The sequence below is a fragment of the Macaca fascicularis genome, chromosome 16 (genome assembly GCF_037993035.2).
Source record: "Macaca fascicularis isolate 582-1 chromosome 16, T2T-MFA8v1.1".
Lineage (NCBI taxonomy): Eukaryota > Metazoa > Chordata > Mammalia > Primates > Cercopithecidae > Macaca > Macaca fascicularis.
In genome coordinates this window covers 51,521,492-51,542,740 of record NC_088390.1, presented here as the reverse complement: position 1 = coordinate 51,542,740, position 21,249 = coordinate 51,521,492, and the positions used below count along the sequence as shown (strand labels likewise).

Below are 21,249 nucleotides of genomic sequence, written 5' to 3'. Positions count from 1 at the left end.
CTTATTTTATACTATTGCTACTTGCCAATGGAGGAGTTTAAAATGACAATATTTGCACAACTGCAGATGGAAACCAGTAGCCAAAACCTACACCTGTGCCACTCTCTGGCCAGTCAAAAGCCTTGTGAAAGAAGCAGAGACATTGCAGTGATCATGAACCTGAGACAGCTTACTTGGGAATTTCTGTAAATACCTACAAAGATATGTAGGAATATGAAGTACTGTGTGAGAAATCGTCATGAAATGAAAGACCAGGCAGCTGGCTTGGGTTATTCAGAATGGCAAAGCCCACTAAAATAAAAGGAACATCTAGACCTAAATATTCAGCATCAAAGCCCTTTTTCCCCCTCCTTTAACCAATGACAGGTATAACATAGGCATGAAGCATGTTTTTTCACATTTCATTGAGATATTAAAATAAATTATTTGGGGTTTCATAAAGTACTTTGGAAGCTCGTAACCTTTCTGAGGGTTAATTCTTTTATTTGGAAGGTGTGTGATTTTCCTTGCTGCCAGAACCCTTTATTTCAATTTACTAACAAATACTTTTTGTCAAACTCTTTCCCTTCCAAATTTGGTTGCTGTATTAGTCTGCTAGGGCTGCCATAACAAACCACCACAGACATGGCTTAAACAACAGAAATTTATTTTCTCGCAGAAGTCCCCAGATCAAGGTGCCATCAGGGTTAGTTTCTGGTGAGATTCACTTCCTGGCTTCTAGATGCCTACCTCTGGCTGTGTCCTCACCTGGCCTCTTCTCTTTGTACACACAGAGAGAGAGATCTCTGGTGTCTCTTCTTACAAGGACACCAGTTCCATCAGACCAGTGTCCTGCCAACCCTACAACCTCATCTAACCCTAATTATCTCCATAGAGATCCGGTCTCCAAATACAGCCACGCTGGGGATTGGAGATTCAACATATGAATTTAGGAGGGACGTAGTTCAGTCCATATAGTTGCTTCTCCCGAAAATTACTTTTCATAAGGTCCCTAGCAACTTTTTTCTTCATTCAGTAGATTATATTCATTATAGTGTCATACATATATATATATATAAAACTTTTCATGCTAAACGTTTAGCAAGTTTTAGGCAAATTGCAAAAGTTGATCCCAATCAGTGCATTTTCCATTAGGCCCTAGTCTTAGGGGAAGAAGCAGCTTAAGGGAAGAATAGGGTAGGCAGAATAATGGCCCTCAAAAGTGTTCACATCCTATTCCCCAGCACCTGTAAGTGTGAATATACTAGGTCACATGGTAAAGGAGCATTAAAGTTGCAGGTAGAATTAAGGTTGCTAATCAACTAACCTTAAAACAGGGAGCTAATTCTGGATTATCCAGATGGGTCCAATCACATGACTCCTTAACAGTGGAAGAGGGAGGCAGAAGAAAAGAGTCAGAAAGAGATATGACAGCGGAAGCAAAATTCAGGATATATTATGTTGCTGGCTTTGAAGTTGGGAGCCATAAGCCAAGGAATGTGAGTGGCCTGGAACAGCAAAGAAACAAATTCTCCCCTAGAGCCTCCAGAACAATAAGACCTGTGTGGGACTTCTGAATTACACAACTAGAAGATAGTAAATTTATGTCGTTTTAGGCCATTAAATTTGTGGAAATTGGTTACTGCAGTAGAAAATGATTACAGGGAGTTAGAAGTAGAGCGGGGAGGGTAGTGGTCACATTACTGTGTGACCTCGGACAGGGCTTTGATACTCTGAGCCTCGGTTTCATCAATTGTAAAAACTGAAGAGAAAAATAAGGTCTGTGAGATTTATATGAAAAGCAAATTGGAAAATTGGTATCAAAGAATGTTGTAAAGTACAAAATGCTTACCTGATGTAAAGTCTTACCCAGCTGCCACATACCTGAACATCTCTATCAAATGAATGATCTCAATATTAAGAGGGCCAGAGGTCTTCTTTGATCACACCTGCACTTTGTTACTTAGCGTTGGTATTAAGCAGGTACCTCTATGAAAATCTCCATCCATCTATTGGGTATCTGGTGCCTAGAAACATGGCTTTGGCTGCATTCTCATCATTTCAAAGACTAAAAATTCCAGTCTGGTAAAATCACCTCTACAGTTTAGGGACCGAAGGGAAGGGTGAGCTGTTAGCCAGGCCACTTACCATCATATTTATTTGTCTTTAGTAAAGTGTTATACTCTAATAGTTAAAACAAGGTTTGCTTAGCTAAAAATAGTATTTGTTTGATGTAAATAATTTTAACAGAACCTGGGATTTGAGTAGATTGACATATAACTCCAGCTATATAGAAAATAAACTAATCAAAATGGTTTGAATTATCACAGTGATTCAACTGTTACTTACAACCAAATGTATGAGTAGACCTTTGGAAGTTACTTGGGTATGAGAATATTGATGAGAAGGACTAGTAGTGCTGGTTATTTGGTGACTTTGGAGCTATTTAAATCTTATTTTAATAATGATCAATTTACTTATGCATATTTCTTAATAATTTAGGACGGTACACTGAACTACCACATCTGAAGATTGCTTTATCTGATCCCCCATTATAAGTAAGCTTGTCTACCACTTTTGAGTATTTTTACCCAGTGATATAACAATAGTAGTACATCCGTGGAATGTATCCATGCACCAAACATTTATGGACCTCCCTTTCTGTGAGCCTGACACTGGGGCTATAAAGATGAGTAGGACCCTTCCCTACCCTCCAGAAACTAACAACCTATTAGACAAAAATAGATATATGAAGAATTTGTTGCTACACGATGTAAAAAATATGACTGCTGGCACAAAGCCTCTGACTCAGGCTTCTTACAAGTACTTTTATTTCATGGTCATTCAGGTAACAATTCTTATGCATTTCATGGTATATTAGTTTGTTTTCACACTGCTATAAAGATATCACCTGAGACTGGGTAATTTATAAACAAAGGAGCTTTAATTGACTCACAGTTCCACATGGCTGGGGAGGCCTCCTGAAACTTACAGTCATGGCAGAAGGGGAAGCAGGCATCTTCTTCACAAGGCAGCAGGAGTGAGAAGTGCAACCAGAGGAAATGCCAGACGCTTGTTAAACCATCTGATCTTGTAAGAACTCAGTATCACGAGAACAGTGTGAAAGAAACTGTCCCCATCATCCAATCACCTCCCTCCCTTGATACATGGGGATTACAGGTCCCTCCCTTGACACATGGAGATTACAATTCAAGATGAGATTTGGGTGGGTACACAGAGCCAAACCATATCATATGGCAAGTACTTTAAAATATATATGTGTGTGTGTGTGTGTGTGTGTGTGTAAAAAATACCTTTAGACATTTCATTTATAATCAATGAACTAGTCAATACATCTTTAATTAATTTTACCTTGTAAAGCTGAAGAACCCCTTTCAGATGGTCACTTAATCCATTCCAGAGCCTCCCTATATATTGTTACTGACACCAACCCAGAAAACAGAACCTCAGCGAGGAGATTAATATAATGGTTAAATTCTCAGAAGTCAGATTTGGATCTAGATCCCAGCTCTAACATGCACTAGTTTTATGACCTGGGATAAGTTGTTTCACCTTTCTTAGTATCAGATTCCTCATATAGAAAATAAGAATGTAATTCTTTCTTGCCTTTAATATATGCTAAGGTCCTAAAAGACAGTTAATTCCATTTAGTCACAAGTCTAAGGTGGCACTATTAGAAACAATCAGTATTCTTTTTTTATTATTATTATACTTTAAGTTCTAGGGTACATGTGCATAACGTGCAGGTTTGTTACATATGTATACTTGTGCCATGTTGGTGTGCTGCACCCATCAACTCGTCAGCACCCATCAACTCGTCATTTACATCAGGTATAACTCCCAATATCAGGATTTAAAAGTTCATGAGAAAACTATAGAGGTTGATGGCATATTTTTATCCTATAGTTTTCATCATAATGGAAGGCTTTTCTTTGTAACACTCACTCTCAAGCAGCTTTAGCATTTATACATGATGGAGTCAGTAATACTGACAAAATACCTCAAGACATTAGAGATGGTCTCATAAGAAGCCTCTCAAAGTCCCTTCCAACTCTGTGATTTTTAGAAATCATTCTGTAGTATAATATATTTGCTTATATTTAAAATTTGAGGTGTAATCATTTTAACTTTGATAGATAAACATAATATTATAATCAATATAAATTAGTTGAAATATGTTTTAAATTTTAGTTTTCTTAAGGTTTTAAATTTGTTAATTAAGAAAAATGTTTAGTCAGATGTTTATTAAACTTCCTTTGTTGATTAAATTAAGTGAACGCCTGTATGGCTTGTAATATAATTCTATTTTAATAAGAACACTAAAAATTAAAGTAGCTTCTACATTTTGTGCACTTCTCACAGTGGGAATTTAATATGGAAATGTTGACAGTGGTCTTATGAACTTGTTTCCAATTAAATTTAGTATTCATTAATCTATATTCTGACAGTCTTGATTATTGATATTTAAAGTAGCATGAAAATATATAGTTATTACTTATTTTCTGTATTTTAGAAAGATAGGCTTTTAGTTTATAGAAGTTGTACATATATTTGTTGAGAAAGTAATAGTCATAGCTTCCTCTTGAAATATTCTCGTCTTGCTTGACAGTGATCTAGAGTGATGCTAACTGCAATAACAAATCATCTGCTTTCAGTGGCTTAATACTCACAAATCAATGCAGGGATTCCTGGTTGATGGGTGTAGCTTTTCTTCAGGTGGTGATGTTGAGACCCAGGCTCCTCCCATTTCATGTCTCTGCCCTCCCCGATGGCCTCAGAGTCCTCTACATTCGGTTAGTGGATGAAGAGTGAGAGTAGAGAAGGCATTCCAGCTTCTTAAAAACCCCGACCCACAAAAGATAAACAATTCTGTTACCTTCTATTGACAGAAACTAATCACATGCTCACATAAAGATGTGAGGAGAGCTGGGAAATGTGGTCTCTGCCTAGGCAGCTGCCACCTGGCAGCAACTCTATGGCATGGAATGGAGAACATAAATTTTTGGTGGATACTGTCAACAGGTATATGAGAAAGTACAAATTTACCAACTATACAATCCTATATAATTGTTTGTTAGTATCTAATAATTCAGTGTATAGGTATCAGTGTCAGTAGGACATGTTCTTTGTTTTTTTCTATTTTGTTTGTCCATTATGATCAAAAACAGCATCAATTTCTAAGAGTTACTCAGGGCTGTACTCTGTCACTACAGAGTTGTTTCCTTCTTTGAAAAATTAATTATATTGGCTTTGTACCTGGCATGTTTTAGCTCTATACAGAAATCCAGCCTATGGATATTCTTTGAAAAAATGTAATTAATATTTTCCATACTTTTTCCTCAGGAATTTTCTTTTCAGTGTTTATCTTTTACAAGTCTAGTGACAACAATTTTTTCCAATGTTATACATAAGTAACATATTACAATAGCTTTAGATTCTTATAATATAATTTGATATCTCAGACCTAAATATTTTTTTAATTAATTGGAATTTAAGATTTTAAAAGATAAATGATTTTTAATAGAAATTACCATAAATATATAATAAAAATAAAATTTGTCCTCTCGACTGTAAAGATTTGGATGAGATCCTGCTAATATTTGATCAGAGCCTCACTGGATTTCCAAATGCCTAATTAAAAATTGCTCAGAGTGTTCTGTGATATTTACAAAGTTCACTAATGAGAAATATTTATTTTGATTTTAGTGGCATATTTCCAAAATTATGTAAGAGGATACTCCTTATATACCAGTGGGAACAAAATGCCTGCAATTTTCTCTTAAACGTATTTTAGAATAAATACTTCCCATTACTAATTTGTAATTATTCTCATAACCAGTATTTATATAAGATTATATGCTGCTTTATCATGGTTTGGTTGCTTTTTAATAATCTTATTGACAAGGCTCAGCTTGTGTTCCTACCTTCTCATTTGTTTTCAATTGGGATTAGTTTTTAAGTATAAATCTTTTAATGTCGTTACTACTTGCAGTTTATGCCCAGTTGTAAAATTTTCCAGCGATTCAAAGTTACTGGTGCCTGAAACAAATTATATTAACATATAGTTACTTATTTGTCTTTGTTTTCTGGTTTATATAAATACTATATACATACAATTATCACCTCTCCCCCCAAAAATGACACTGGAAGTTAATTACTTTTGGCTCTTTATTCCACAGCTTTATCTTAAACATGATAAAATAGTATATGCAAATTCACAATGATGTATAAATAGTGCCATCTATGATGGAAGATTAACAAAAGAATGTCTTTCATCATCACAGACGCTTGTAAGAATGAATTTCTACAGAACAAGTGTCCTTTTTGTCTTTAAACCCTTTCTGTTTAACAGGTTGTCCTAATTTTTATTTTGAAAGAAAACATTTTGCTCCTTTAACTAGGAGGTAAGAAACATAAGGAGGGTAATTATAATGGGATTTAAATAATTCACTTACATTTCTATGCCAATAAAATAAAGCATGTCCTCTTAGTTTTTTTAATAAGCTCTAAAATGTGTCTTTCTGTTTACTAATATTATTTTTTAAAACACACAATACTGTTATCTTCCCAAATCGAATATTATTGTTTTCCAACAATGGATTTGGCAACCATTCAGAGGCAAATAGTATTATGCTTTTGAGATTTTCAAATATATCTGAAGTGCTGTTGACTGCTCTCCAAATCAGGTCAGATGCACTGTCTCTTTAGGAGAATTTGCCAGAGGTACTGTATGTTCAAATGGAAAATTTTCACGTTCCATAGTAAGCTTCATTTATTTTCCAAACCTCTAAATTTTTTATACTAAGTAGCAACATCTCCCTTTATGAACCATGGGGTCTTTATTAATTAAACAGAGTCAACAGGGCTGATTTATTCTCTCTCTTATCAGCTGAATTACCAAGCACACAAATCACAGAGGAAATGTTTTTAATACTAGAATGTTCTCCAAGCCAGTAAATCTGGGATTATCTCATCATACCGATTATGTCAAAGCTCTTTAGCCACAGTGCTCACTAGGACAGAAAATTGAATGGTATACACACAAATGGCCCCCTTCCAGCATCATAGGAAGAATTCCAAGTTTTTCTTACAATAATCAGAAATCCCTAATTAATAATAAAACTAGCTATAATTATTTATTGAATGTCTCCTGTCTGCCAGGCACTTCCCATGCATTACCTGAGCTTCAGAAGCACTGTGTCCCACTGGTTCTGGACATTTTTAACAAAGACCCGGGTCTGAAATGTGTGCTTGAAGCACACAACACATCTCTCTGTTGCTTTGGTTTTATTTCTTCTAGTGAGTAGCTGTTGTAATTGCATATTTGATGCTTAGGTGTGTGCATGTGTGTTTTTACACATATACAAAAAATACTGCAAATACAAGATTAATCAAGTTATAAAGTTAATCAAATTTTATATTACTTTTGTATTTGGAGTAAGAGCAGATGTTGATTTGTTGATTAAAAAGTGCTTAATGAAGGTTACTGGCAAGGATGACCATCTGGTAGAACTTTCTGATATTCACCATTCAGAGTCTGTAACTACGTTTTTTTTCTTAGACATTTTCCTTTTGATTATTTTAAATTAGCAATTTAATGGAATGTTCATATATGGACAGTTGTAACATTTCAGGCATGAGAATGTTATTTATAAAAAGTCAAATAGCAAAGCATACTACCTGAACTTACCCTCGGGTAATTGCTCCTGTTTTTCTTCCTTCCCATCTCCTCCAATTATGGAACTTCAAAGGAGAGGAAGAAATTTAAGTGATTTAAATTATCGTCTCTTCTTTGGAGTAATATGTGCTGATAAACAAAGTATTAAAATATATACCAATATTTTAAAATAAGCAAAGCTGTCTCATCAAGCTTTTCCCTTTTAGTTTTAAACATGTACTTTGAACAAGGCGATGTGTCCTCATTTCACCTTGCAGTGGCATTCCAGCCCTCTCATGTTACACTCATTAGTATTTCTTTAAACCACTTTCAAGTTAGGCAGCTTTCCAGCTTTATAAAGGCCTTGAAATGAAGTTAACCTGTGCCGAATCAAATGCTTTAGTAAATTTGGCCTCCATAATAAGAAATTCCATTAAACCATTTTAAAGGGATATTAGTAATGTGGATTATTGTCAAGAGAATAATGATTCCTTGTACACTAAACCACACTCTGAGTTTTTGAAACGATGAAGATGCCTGGGCCTTGTCACTTTCACCTTGATTCTTAAAGAACTGAAACCCTTTTTATGCCATCATAAAACTGCTAGTAATCTTCTTCCATGAAAAGATACATTTTTAATATTTAAACAGAGGAACTGAACAATTTGTGTAGTGGGGACATGAACAAAATGTGTAGTATAGGATTGGAAACAAACCAAACCAATAATAACAGTGGAACTTACCATTTGTACTACCTAACATTTTCAGTATGGTAATCAGTGGCCAATAAAGTGAATGCATTTTTGTGATAGTTCCCAAATTGTGTTCTATGGAACACAAGCCCTGTGTTTGTTAACAGAGATATGTTACTTTGAGTAATATTACATAGTCTTGGAGACTCACAGAGCACATTAGCATATAGCACATTAGCATATTAAAGTCTCTGGGAAATCCTATAGTAAAGAAACCTATTCCATTATGTCAAACTTATTTGACTGTAGAATTATATTCTTAACATAACATTGATTAATTGGTTGATTGATTGATTGATTGATTGAGACAGGGTCTTGTTTTGTCACCCAGGATGGAATGTAGTGGATCATACCTCACTGCAGCCTCAAACTTCTGAGTTCCAGCCGTCCTCCCATATTAGCCTCCCAAGTCAGTAACTGGGATTACAGGCATGAGCCACTGTGCCATGCTATTCTTCACATAACATTTATTTAAAACTCTTGGGAACATAACTTTGGAAAATGTTACTTTATAATGTAGGAGGCACTTTCCGATCCACAATCTTAAGTAATCTTTATAAGTACTGGCCTTCAGATGCACTTGATCTAAGACACGGTGCTGCTTCTCAGGTTGAGTTTGGGAAGGACGAAGGCTAGGGAAACTGATCTAGGATGGATGAAGGCAGTGAGGTAAACCAGGGCTAGAAACAGTGTCCAAGGAGAAGAATCAAATCCTCGTCCTAATTTGTGCACTCGGAGTTGGGAAGATGGTGATGGATTTAGGAGAGTCATCCAGCCAAAGGCTGGGAGTAGGACACTAAGTGTAAGAAATACCATCCACCAGGTTAAGAGCACGATTTTGTGATGTGTCACCACTTCCTAGACATATGCAATATCTTTTGTACTTCCTTTCTCATCTCTGCTTGTGTTATTTCCCTGAAACACTTTTCAGGATGCTGGTCATTTGTTCTGAGATCATGTTAGGCCCCACAAATTCAGAGATAAGAAACATAGCTCCTGCCATTAAGGAGCTTTATATGTAGTAGGAAGGCCTAAAAATAAACAAGCATTTATAAGTTAATGTAATAAGAGATAAGACCATGGGCACAGATTGGCGGATTCTTAAGGGATATTTGGTTTTTTAGAATTAATAAAGTTAATTTCTCATGGGAAAGGATTATGGGAAAGAAGAAGATATTGTTAGTGGGGTGCAGTGGCTCACGCCTGTAATCCCAACACTTTGGGAGGCCAAGGTGGGTGGATCACTTAAGCCCAAGAGTTCCAGACCAGCCTGGCCAATATGGTGAAACCCTGTCTCTACCAATAATACAAAAATTAGCCAGGTGTGGTGGCATGCACCTTTAGTCCTGGCTACTTGGGAGGCTGAGGTATGAGAATTCCTTGAATCCCAGGGGACAGAGGTTATAGTGAGCTGAGATTGTGTGGCTCCACTCCAGCCTAGGTGACAGAGCAAGACTCTGTCTCAAAAAAAAAAAAAAAAAGGTATTGTTGAGGAAGCTAAAAAAACAAAGTATTTCATTGAATGTTTACCAAGTGAGTAACAGTGTATGATTTGTCATTTAGAAAGTTATTTGGCTGGAGTAGAGAATGAATTAGAACTAGAGCAGAGTCAGGGAGGCAAACCATTTCAGTGACCCAGACTATTTCATTGAAAAAGGAGAGCAAGAAACAGATCCCAGAGATGTTACAGGAAGGCAGTCATTGGACTTGCTGACTGACTGAATGTCAGATACTGAAAGGAAAGGAGTTAGAGATGCTGCATTCACCTGCATTCCTTTTTAACCAAAGAAAAAAGAAAGAAATGGTTTTCGTTGAAACTTAAAATGTGTCTAAAACTTATTAAAACTATTGGATCTAGTTCTAACTGCTTCCTCTCACAGGGACTTTACTGGGGTAGAAGCCATGTCACCAGGATCAATACTTGCATGGATGAGTAGAAAGACAGTCTTTCAGATTCTAATTGCATTCTTGTTCTGTTCAAGTCACGTAACACAGACTACATCCTGGATCCATCCTGTGATGAGTGTCCTGAATCTGTCTCGCTCAGAGGAGAATGAAGCGGATTTCTCTAGACAACTCCCCAACCAGAGAAGTTGATGGTTTTCCTTAGGAAGTGGAGCTACATGGATGACGTGAGCAGAGACACATAACATTCAATTCTGAGATGCAACAGTCTAAAATAGGAGTAAAGCATGCACTACTTGTTGAAGTGTGAAATGGAGATCTGGACTTTGGGTATTTTTGTAAAACTTTTGATATTTCTGTATACATTTAAAAAATCAATTGCCACTACAGTAGTTCCTTAAGAATAATCTAGTCATATTTTTTGAAATCACATATAATTAGACTTTATAATATATATACTTTTTCATATATAATTAGATCTGTCTTTGTAATTTCATATGTAGTTCTTCATAGGGTCTCAGATACAATGGTTTTTATAATTGACATAGAAAAAGTGTATGAACATAAGGAAATGCCTCATTTATTTGATAATTCACTAACTTTTTATATTCACATATTAGGACAGTGATCTTAGCAAGCTTTTTGGAATTTAAGGGTCACATTTAGACATCTCCTGGGCTAATGAATACAGCTTATATCTTTGTTGAGCTTTCTAATTTACAAAATGCTTTGCAGACCTCACTTTCTTTAAACCATAGAACATGCCTGTGAAGCTGATCTGGTGGGTATGTTTATTCTTCGTTTTCAGTAGGGAAATAGCAGTTCAGAGAGAGGAAGCTCCCTGTCCCAGCACCGAGACTCACTCCTAAGTCTTCTGATTCCATGTCCAGTCCCCCTTCCCTCACACCCTGCTGTCCCCACAGAGGGAGGTCACAGCCCATCACGCAGGACACTGTGATTGTGTTGATGCAGCTGGCTCCACAGCTGTGCATTCCACAGAGATTCAGAAGGCACCTCTTCAGTCGAACATGGCCCCTCTATAACCCCACTATTCTTCTCCTATAAACCCTTCCCCCTTCTCTGCATCCAAGCCTTCGCCAAGTAGGCGCGCTGTTTGTGATATTGTTTCAACAGATTTCTTTCAGCAGCTCATGTTTTTCTAAAGTGAAAGGCATGGTTTGTCCTGCTTAGGTTGCCCTTCCAAGAGGGATGGTTTGAGGGGAGCTGATGAGAAGAGAGGTATCTGTTAAAACATTGCTGCTCTACTCAAAACAAGATGGAAGCCTAAAGCCCAAGTCAAGCAGCCCCCAGCACTGCTGTGCAGTCCTAGAAGTCCTTAAAACATAGTCTAAGAACCATTCATTGTAACCATTTTATAGATGAGTTAACTGAGATCCTAAGTCTCCTAGTCTACCGAATTTCATATGGTGTATAATACAGATTTATATGGTAAAGATATATATATACATTGTGCTCAACTATACATTCCTGATTACATTTAGGATTTATGATTTATGCCTTGAGTAATAATATAAAGTCAACTCCAGACTGATAGGTAGTCATTAGCCATGAGAAATGTTTCAGGATGGCTAGAGAAGACTTGTGTTTTGCCTGACAGCCATTTGAATGTTAGGAAGCTCTGGGAAGACAAGTTTTGAGAGAAGCCCCAGAGGGACCTATTTCCTTGCACCCCCCCCAAAGGTGAATGAGGTATTCTGTAAGTTAGTGTCTATAATTGTGAAAGTACAAACTTTTTGTTTTTGTCAGATTAATACTATGAAATATCTCTCCCCCTGCTTGGAGAGTTTTCTAATTTGTTTCTAGTGAGCAAAACAAAGCAGGTGCTTGAGTCGCCTGAAATCAAAGTACTCAGGCACACAGCCCACCGACAGAGACACCTCATCCTTTAACTGCTGTTTTGTACTACTTGCCTCCCTGTTTCTGTCAAATACCTAGTGAAAAAGGCCTAGACAAGTGTAATGATATTATTTATTGAGCATTTTGTGTCAGACATGGTGATGAGCAGTTTGCATATATTTATTTATGATCTTCTTAAAACCATTCCATGAAATAGGAACTGTAATGATCCCCATTTCTAAAAGAAAAAACTTAGGTTTAGAGAGTTAGTAATCTTTGCCTAAGGGTCACAAAGCAGCTATGTGTAGAAGCTAGGGTTCAAGGCAGATCTGTGATTCCAGAGCCTGTTCTCTAAACCACTATGCGGAACTGCTTAGATTCATTGTCTATGGGTACAATTTATAAAAAGGCAGATTCTAGTTCAATGCCATAAGGAACTTTCTAGTAGTTAAAGCTGATAAGAAAAGGATTTCCCAGGAGAAAATGGAAGCACTGTCCCAGCAGATTTCAGTCAATCTGAATTCCTTACGTGGGGAATGTTGCTGAGGAGGTTCAGTGTGTGAATGGACTGGACCAGTTGGCCACTCTCTCAGATTCCCTCTTCATAAAACTTGCGTGACCTCTAAACCATCAGGTCAATGCCATAAGAAATGTTCAAAAAAACATGGTCAGGGCTTAGCAAGTCCTTTTCCAGTGCAAATAGGACCCTCACATTATGTGTTGATGAGTAGCCAGTCTTTCTTTAACATCAATCAACCTTACTCACTCATTCCTTCAAAATATTTATTGAGCACCAACAATATCACAAGCACCGTGCTAAGCACTGTGGTGAAGTAGAACAATTGCTAATCATTTCCTGGGTTCCACTTACTCTTGATTTTAAAAAACAACAACAAAAAAGTTTTTGTGTGGCCAGAACTAAACAGCTTCTTCTTAATTTTTGAATTTTAAAACTAATCTATTTTATTTTTAAAAAATCAAGTCCTATGGAAGAGAATAAAGTAAGAGATAGCCCATTTCACCTTCGAGAGGTAGCAGTCACTAATACTGTGGTAAGTGATTTTACTCAAAGGAAATCACACTATTAAGCAGCTTGTTTTTGACGTGTTAATGTTGTGGTCATTTTTTCATGTCAATACATAGATTAATCTTTTATTTCAAATATCTACATAAAATATCACTACCCACATAACCCATAATTTGTGTGGCCAGCAATTTTTTGCACGCTAAAATGTTTTAAGTTTTCTTATTACCAACAATGTCACAGTGAACATTTATATATTCATTACGTCCTTTTCCTCATATATCTTTGCACTCTTGTGCTAGTATGTCTATAGTGTGAATACATTCCTAAATTTCTTGATCAAAGCTAGGTCAAAGTTACATTCATTTTAATTTTGGTATATATTCATAAATTCTCCTCCATAAAAGTAGGACCAGCTTACATTACCACCAAAAGTGTATGTGAGCCTTTTTTTTTTTTAATGTATGATAGGACTTGTTTTTAGTCCAAAGGTTCCTATAGATTTTCTGGGTTTTTTGTTTGTTTTTTGTTTTTGCCCTTGGAAGAATAACCTTCCTTCCACCAAGTCCAAAAACCTGAGATTTTTAATCATTAGGTTTTAGATTTCCTTTAGCTGCAGAGACTGACTTGCTGTACAGAGGGAAGTGTAGCAGTGACTAGTTCACTATATGTCAAACACATCATTACTCTTCTCTTCCTACTTTACATGTAATGGTGGCAAGGACCAACTTTTAAATGAGCTAACTTGGGTGAGAATGTTCAGTAAAGTACCAAGCACAATACAAATGCATCTTCCAGCTCTTTGGGCCTCACTTTCCCTATCTGAATAATAAGGATAGTAATCCCTTGCCTTTTCCAAAACCAGTTCAACTCAACAAACACTTCCTGAGCACCTACTACATGCCAGGCAAAATGTGAAATTTGTATGCTACGAGGCTAAATGGTAATGATTCTCAAAACAAGGAGCTCATAGTCCAAAACCATTTTTCTTTCTTTTTTTTTCCCCTAAAAAACCTTTTAAAGGGGTAAGAAGTTAGGGGGTTGTTTATTAAGAACCCCTGAAGAGCAACCCTTTATCACTCTCTTAAATTTGAATAATTCCAAAATAATATTAACACCTCTTGACTAGAAAAGGAAAAAAAAGGAAGATGCCGTATGAAGAGCTTCTCCAATAATAAATGCAAAGCAGCTGTCAAAATATAGAGTCAAATGATACTTTCATAAAGTGTTTGAACAATCAGAAAATGTTATCCTTTTTCTCAGGAGAAATGGGACATTTTTATTTTCTAACTGAAATGCAACTTTTTGAAGAATCAACATGCTTGACATTTTTACAATGTACGTAAAGAACTGAACTATTATTAAAACAACTTACACACTCTATTGCGTATAACTTTTGAGAGAATGAAAAGAACCTTAAACAGAATGTGCCTGTGGAGCTTCACTTTAGAAATGAAATACCCAAGGTGTTTTAACTACAACTGTCTACATGTAATAGTGTGTCTGCATAATGATTTTGTAAATATTAACTGCAATTCTGTGTTTGCTTTCTTGATACGACTTTTTACATTTAAACTTATACTGTTTCTGTCTACTTTTTTCAAAAGTTCAATTTTTACTTTTGGGGGTTGGGCTGTTCTGAGGGAAAGGACAATCAGATTAATAGTTCTGTCTCCCATTCCATTCCCCCATCATCCAATTATTCTCTGTATCACTCTACCCTGTTTATTTCTTTTACATTATCAGTTTGCCCTAATCTTATTTTGTTGTTACCTTCCTCAATAATGGGAGTAATAATGGGAGCTTCATGAGGGCAGGGATTTTGTCTTTTTGTATTCATTTACTCACTTACACACTTACTGAGAGCTACTAGATGCCAGACACTTCACTGAGTAGTAGGGATACAATGTGAGATATATGTGTTTCTAGCCCTGTGTAATTCGTATTCTATGTAAAGGCTATACAATTGAAATTAACCAAAATTTTTTCCATTTATTTTCTTTCTTCCCATTCCTTATCAGATATTTGAATTACTGGGCCATTTAACGTTCATTACACTAAGAAAGGGTGTGATATCAGAAAGCAGGAAAAAGCATGTTCTTTTGAGTTTCCAAAATCTAGCTCTTTGGGGAACTAGAAAGGATTTATGATTTAGGGCAAAGATTTGAGAGCACATATGATGAGGAAGATGAGGCTTTCTTACTCACTGTCTAGGAAATAATTCCCCTGGCTGTGAGGAGGAGAAAAAAGAACAAAAATGTTGGTAGGGCTCAGAGAAAGGTACTGGGCTTAACCTTCTGGACCAAGTTCCAGGGAGCAGCAAAACCTCAATGACATTTGTCCCCTAGAATGGAAATGACTATGTGGTGTGTTTAGGTAGTGGGACCTTGGACAACCGCAATGAGCTTCCTCCAGCCCAATGTGGTCCAGACTGGAGGATTAGATTGATTTCTGTGAACCCCAAAGGATCACAGGAGTAGCAGTAACACCTGCTGGACCTGAATGAGGACTTTTCCATTCCATCCACATGTTCTCTCAATGGAAATCAATTCGGACAATAACATTAGAACATCTTAACCCAGAGTGCCTTAGCACTAGATAAGCCTCTGCTGTGGTCTGAGTGTTTGTGCCCAGCCCTTAATTTCATATATTGAAACCTAACCCCCAAGGTACCAGTATTAAGAGGTAGGGCTCTGGGGAGGTGATTAGGTCATGAGGCTCCATCCTGGTGAATGGGATTAGTACCCCTATGAAAGAGGCTTCAGGGAACCTGTTTGCCCCTTCTGCCTTGTGAGGATGCAGCAAGAAGTCGCCATCTTTGAAGCAGAGAGCAAGCCCTCACCAGAAGCTAAATCTGCTGGCACCTTGATCTTGCACTTTCCAGCCTCCAGAACTGTGAACAATACATTTATATTGTTTATAAATTACCCAGTCTAAGATATTTAGTTATAGCAGCTCCTGAATGGACTAAGACAGCCCACAGAGTTGAGCAGTGACCCCAAGGGAAGGAAAGAACTGCAAGTTGCCTGAAATTAATGTTGCTCGGATCATTTATTCCCTATTCCTGGTGTTTCTTTGTGGAGAGTGCTCCATTAAAGTAACCCTTTTGGCCTGTCTCTGCTGCTTCCCTAGGCAGTGATTTACCTAACTGGTGAGTTTAGGATTAAAAAAAGGAATACATCCTAAAACATGTCTTAAATATATATTCCCTTTTCTTTGTTTCATGCAAACATGGCCTATTTATTTTTCAAGTCTTTCTCATTTCTTACCCGGATGATTTCAACATAGGTGATATAGCTTCTTCCTTCTCCACCACACCTGTCCCCATCAATCTACCCATCACATTTCTGTCAGAATTATCTTTCTATAACACAAAATTGCTTCTATTGCTCCCTTGCTAGTCTTCAGTAGTTCCCTAGCACCTTCTACTATCTGAGCCCCTGGCTTTCTCTCTAGCCTCATTTCTTATCCCCAACAGTTGATCAGATATGCTGTTCTCTGTCTAGGAAGCTTCTCTTGCCCAATTCCTGCATGAGATTTCTTCTCACACATCAAGACTCTGCTCTCATTTCACCTCTTCTTTGAAGAGCTCCTTGACACATGCTGCCTTCCCCATGCCCAGGGCTGGCACTCTATAGATGCCATGCCTGCATTTTTACACACCTGCCCAGCCCCCCTTCCCACTCAGGAGTGGTGGAGCAAGAACTTGCCCCTCAAGAGAGTTGCTGGCCTGTTTGTCCAGACACTCATTTGGTTACCATATTTACTAATTTACTTTTATCTACTGAGCTGGGTTACTGAGTCTTAGAGGCCTGAATTCTGGTTCTACCTTCTCTTTCTGCATGTGGTAACGAAAACTGGAACTCTGATTAAAGCCAACTGGTCTCTCTCACTGTGGCTGTTCCACTCAACATCAGTAGCTAGGTGGGTAAATCAGGTGGAGGTGGGAAGGAAATGGGAAAACAGAAAACTGGCCAGGATCTGTTGTTGCTTTGGGATATTTTATTCTAAAACCCTGGAGGCTGAGAAGGTTAACTGGAAGGGTTCCAACTCAGAAATCCTACCCCGGTCCCCTATTGCTGCATACCTTTTAATAAAGTATCGATCACACTATATATGTAATTAATTTGGATAGGAAAGTAGGGCATGTGTCATCTCTCCTGGTAGACTGTGAGTCCTTTATTATTAACTCAGAGTCCATATATTTTTTTTCATTCCTCGTGCAAGACATGACACAGTAAAATCTAATAAAAGTTTACAAAATAAATTTAAAATGTAACATTGTGTTTTTAAAAAAAAAAAAAACTATTTTAGTTGTTTCCTGCTTCTGGCAGGGGAATTATAAAGAAAATGAGGTGGGGGTTTAAGTAAGCATGTCTATATTAACTAGTTCCACTAATGTGGGAACAATATAATGAATTTTGCTGAAGAAGGAAGTGCATGCTACTTAAGTTGGGCCATAAAACTCACAGTATGATTGCAGTAAAAGGATTGTAAAGCACGTACTCACACATTGTTGATTTGCCCAAGGTTCTGAAGAAATACCACAGAATGATTTTGGTTTAGAAGGGTAGATAAAGCCTGAAACCAAAATACAAGGTTAGTGCATTTCAGAGCAGCAGCAAACTGTTCTTATGGGTTAATTAATCATGTTACTGAAGAATTGATTTGGCACAAGGGAGCTATGTATTGCCACAGTACTCTGAAATTGCAGAAATTATCTCATCTATAACTAACCCCACTGGAATTGCTTGACTGTTCTGTTTCGCAGTGGAGAAATTCATCTTTCATCAGCACATATGAGAAGAGAAAACAGGAAGACAAAACAAATTGAGTAGATAATAAAGTTACCTTATAGGAATAGGTAATATAGACATGTAAGGTCAGAAATTTCTATGGAATGGAATATGAAAAGATGTTTATGAGCAGATCCTATTTCTTTAGGCAGTTTTATCATTCAGAGAAGTAATCTATGCATTTAATCTAATGCCAGCTTTTATTTTTCTTTGGTGATTACCACACAAAAATAAGAAGTTGACACCAAATTAAATGCATGGATTACTTCTCTGAATAATGAAAGTACTCAATATAAGGAAAATCTGAAGGAAAATAGAATGCATACATACACACACACACTTAGTGTGTGTATACATATACACACACACACACACAGATATTGGAGGAATAAGAAATATTTAATAAAATATACACAATTTCAAGAATATGACCAAGCACTGGTGGTTCCTCACTTACCAATAGAGCTCCCACTACAAATGGAAGGTGAGAAGTCTATGAAGTTACCTTAGTTTTTCCAATTAAGACTGTTCATTGATTGTATTTCTTCTGTGTCTATAAGTACCGTATTCCCAATTAGTATTTCATCAGTTATAAGACTTATCATTATTTTGTGTATAAATAAAAATGAAAAAAAGATTTAAAATATGACGTAGTACTTAGAATTTTTATCTTATAGCCCTTTAAGTAAATACAAGGGAACTGTTTCAGCATAGATTTTTAAAAATCATGTATGTAAAAGAAAATGAAATATAAATAAATTATGATATTTACAAAGCTCTGTACATTCAGAATTGAACTCTTTCTGCATCTCTTTTTTGAATCACAGTTGTCATAAACCACATTTTTTCACAATAACACCCTCCCTGCCATCAAGATAAATAACATTTCTTAAAGGAACATTCTACTGCAGTCTCTGAGATTTTTTTTCCCTGTCTTAGACATCCATTCTACAACTCTGATGCTGGCACGTATTTTATCTTGTCAGAAGGACTTAATAGAAAATTTTTAGATAACAATCAGGGTTCATACTCCTTTCTCAATTGTCCTTAAATGGTTTATTAGCCAAAAAGTAAAGGAATAACAGTCCAGTCATATCATGGAAAGAACAACCAAATTCATGCGTGCACAGGCAAAGACAACCATATCACTATGTCCGCTGGCCGACAGCAACTGCAAGACATCATTTATTGTAAGACACTCCCTGTAATGTGTTTAATTCCTCTGACATAAGGATTTTGTGAATTAGGAAATGACCCAAGGGTGAAAAGTAGTAGGGGAATAGAGAAATAGAACCGACCCAAAGGGAAGGGGGAAAAAAACCCACAAAAATTGTGATGTTGTCAAGCAAAGCCTATTCTGGAGATGACTTTGGTTTACTCCCACAGGAGAGCCCTGGAGACAAAAAGGTTCTACAGTAGGTTCAAGTCAGAGGCCAGAGAACCAGGAGTATTTATACCTCTACACCGTGAGTTATTGAATGGGCGTGGGGGGTGGGTGTAAATTTCCAGGTGCTTCCAGCCTGTAATGTAGTCAAAGCATGTTCCTGTAGCCCGAGGACAGCCCTCCAACAAAGAGGTGCAGGTTCTGAATGTTGAGAGTGAAAGCACAGGGAGCTATCATGCATGAGAGTGGTAGAGGGATCTGAAAGTGCTAGCAGTGCCTATTTTACACCCAAATGCTAAAGATGCTTAGATGTGAAAAATGTGTGTCTTAGAATCAATGAAATATGGTGTGGAGAATCAAGTCTCCTTGTTTCTGGTTTATCCCATAGCATACTTAAAGTTCAGCTAAAGATGAAATGCCTTAACAAGTGAAATGGGCTTTCTGAAAAATTATTTCAATCAAAATTATGTTAAAACTATTTCTAAAGACACTGACATGAAATACTTAGAAGAGATCAAGTGGTTTGTCCCTGGACATTCAAGCAATTGAATGTCTAAACAATCCAGGACAGATAATTTTGTGTTATTTACTCTGTGAAGTGAACCTTTATGGCTGTGGACAATGCAAACTCCCTCAGTAATCTATTCCAGTACCTTGTTTCCTGCCAATTTCAAACAAACCTTCCCACCTACGATATAAGGCTTCCTTAGAATTACCGATTAATTATTGAAGATATAATAAAACCAAAGTATTTTTTAAAACACAGTAATTACATTAGTGCAGGTACATGACATAGATATCCTCAGGTATTCTTAGGGCATCTATGAATCACCACAAACTTTCTGGAAAGCAGTCTTGGAATATCTATCGAGAGCCCTAAAAATTTCTTCTTCTGTGAATTTACGCTCACAAATGACCCCAAGTTTAGACCAAAATAAAAAAATGCTTAAAAGGCTTGTTAAAGCATGATTTAAAATACAGATGATTGCCTAAATTCCTGAAAACAGGGGAATGTCTAAATAAAATATGATATCTAACATGATAGAAAGTGTTTAATAATGTTTAATGATACCAGGAAAGTATCACAGTATAACATCAAGTGGTAATAAAAGGAAACAGATCCATATACAATATAAAACCAACAGTATTGTATATATAAACACCATAGAAGATCTGAAAAAAATATTAGATGACATTATTTGTGATATCTATTTTATTCATTATATTTTTCTGCATACTACTCTATAGTGAGCATGCCCTTTATAAGAAAAAAGGGCTAGTGATGTATTATGTATGAAAAAAGTGTATCTGATTGGATTATATATTTTTATTTTCACTTATATTTTCTAGGATTATTTTGCTTTAGAATTCTATATATAATCCTGTGAATATTTGTAGTGTTGTAGGAACTGGAAAGATCAGAGATTACGTTATGGCCATGAATGAGGCCTGATCTGCATTGTCAATAACTAAATTGATTATTGTGGAAACAACAAAAATCATTTTTTGAAATGAAAATCTGTATTGAAATAACTGTTTTACCATTGTGTGGTTAGATTCACTGCATTTGGTGCTTATTCAGGCTTTGTTTTTCCTGCTAGAAATGCTAGAGTTGTCACAGATGTGATATTTATGTTTTCATTCTCTGTGGAGGGCCAAGTTTCATGACAGAGAAAGAACTGGGGCCAATGCTGTGATTATGGATGTCAACTTAAATATCTCAGAGCAGTATCATTGGCTGGGCAGTCCTGCAGGGCATCTGAGTTTACCGTCTTTATTTTGCTATTGTCAAAGATCCTGGACCTATTATTTTCTACCTTGAAAGCTTTTGTGTGTAAAACCAGCAATGGATTTTAGCAGAGCTGATGCATCAT

The 21,249-nt window shown here is 36.6% G+C and overlaps 1 protein-coding gene and 1 long non-coding RNA gene across 4 annotated transcripts in view; one reads left to right on the top strand and one right to left on the bottom strand.

Annotated features, from left to right (window-relative positions):
* The window catches only part of STXBP4 (syntaxin binding protein 4), a 198,153-nt gene extending 183,364 nt beyond the window's left edge, over positions 1–14,789 (top strand). For all 3 annotated transcript variants that reach the window (XM_015438301.4, XM_015438300.4, XM_015438299.4), the window contains one exon: positions 10,392–14,789. In XM_015438301.4, the coding sequence (XP_015293787.3) occupies positions 10,392–10,506 (115 nt within the window). In that variant the 3' untranslated portion in view covers positions 10,507–14,789. The remainder of the gene's footprint in view (positions 1–10,391) is intronic.
* Positions 5,902–17,788, bottom strand: LOC123569400 (uncharacterized). The gene is made up of 3 exons (XR_006693044.3): positions 17,706–17,788; positions 7,691–7,743; positions 5,902–6,039 (listed from the first exon to the last, which is right to left on the bottom strand). It is a non-coding gene; the product is annotated as an uncharacterized lncRNA (long non-coding RNA).
* Between the last annotated feature and the right edge of the window lie 3,461 nt (positions 17,789–21,249).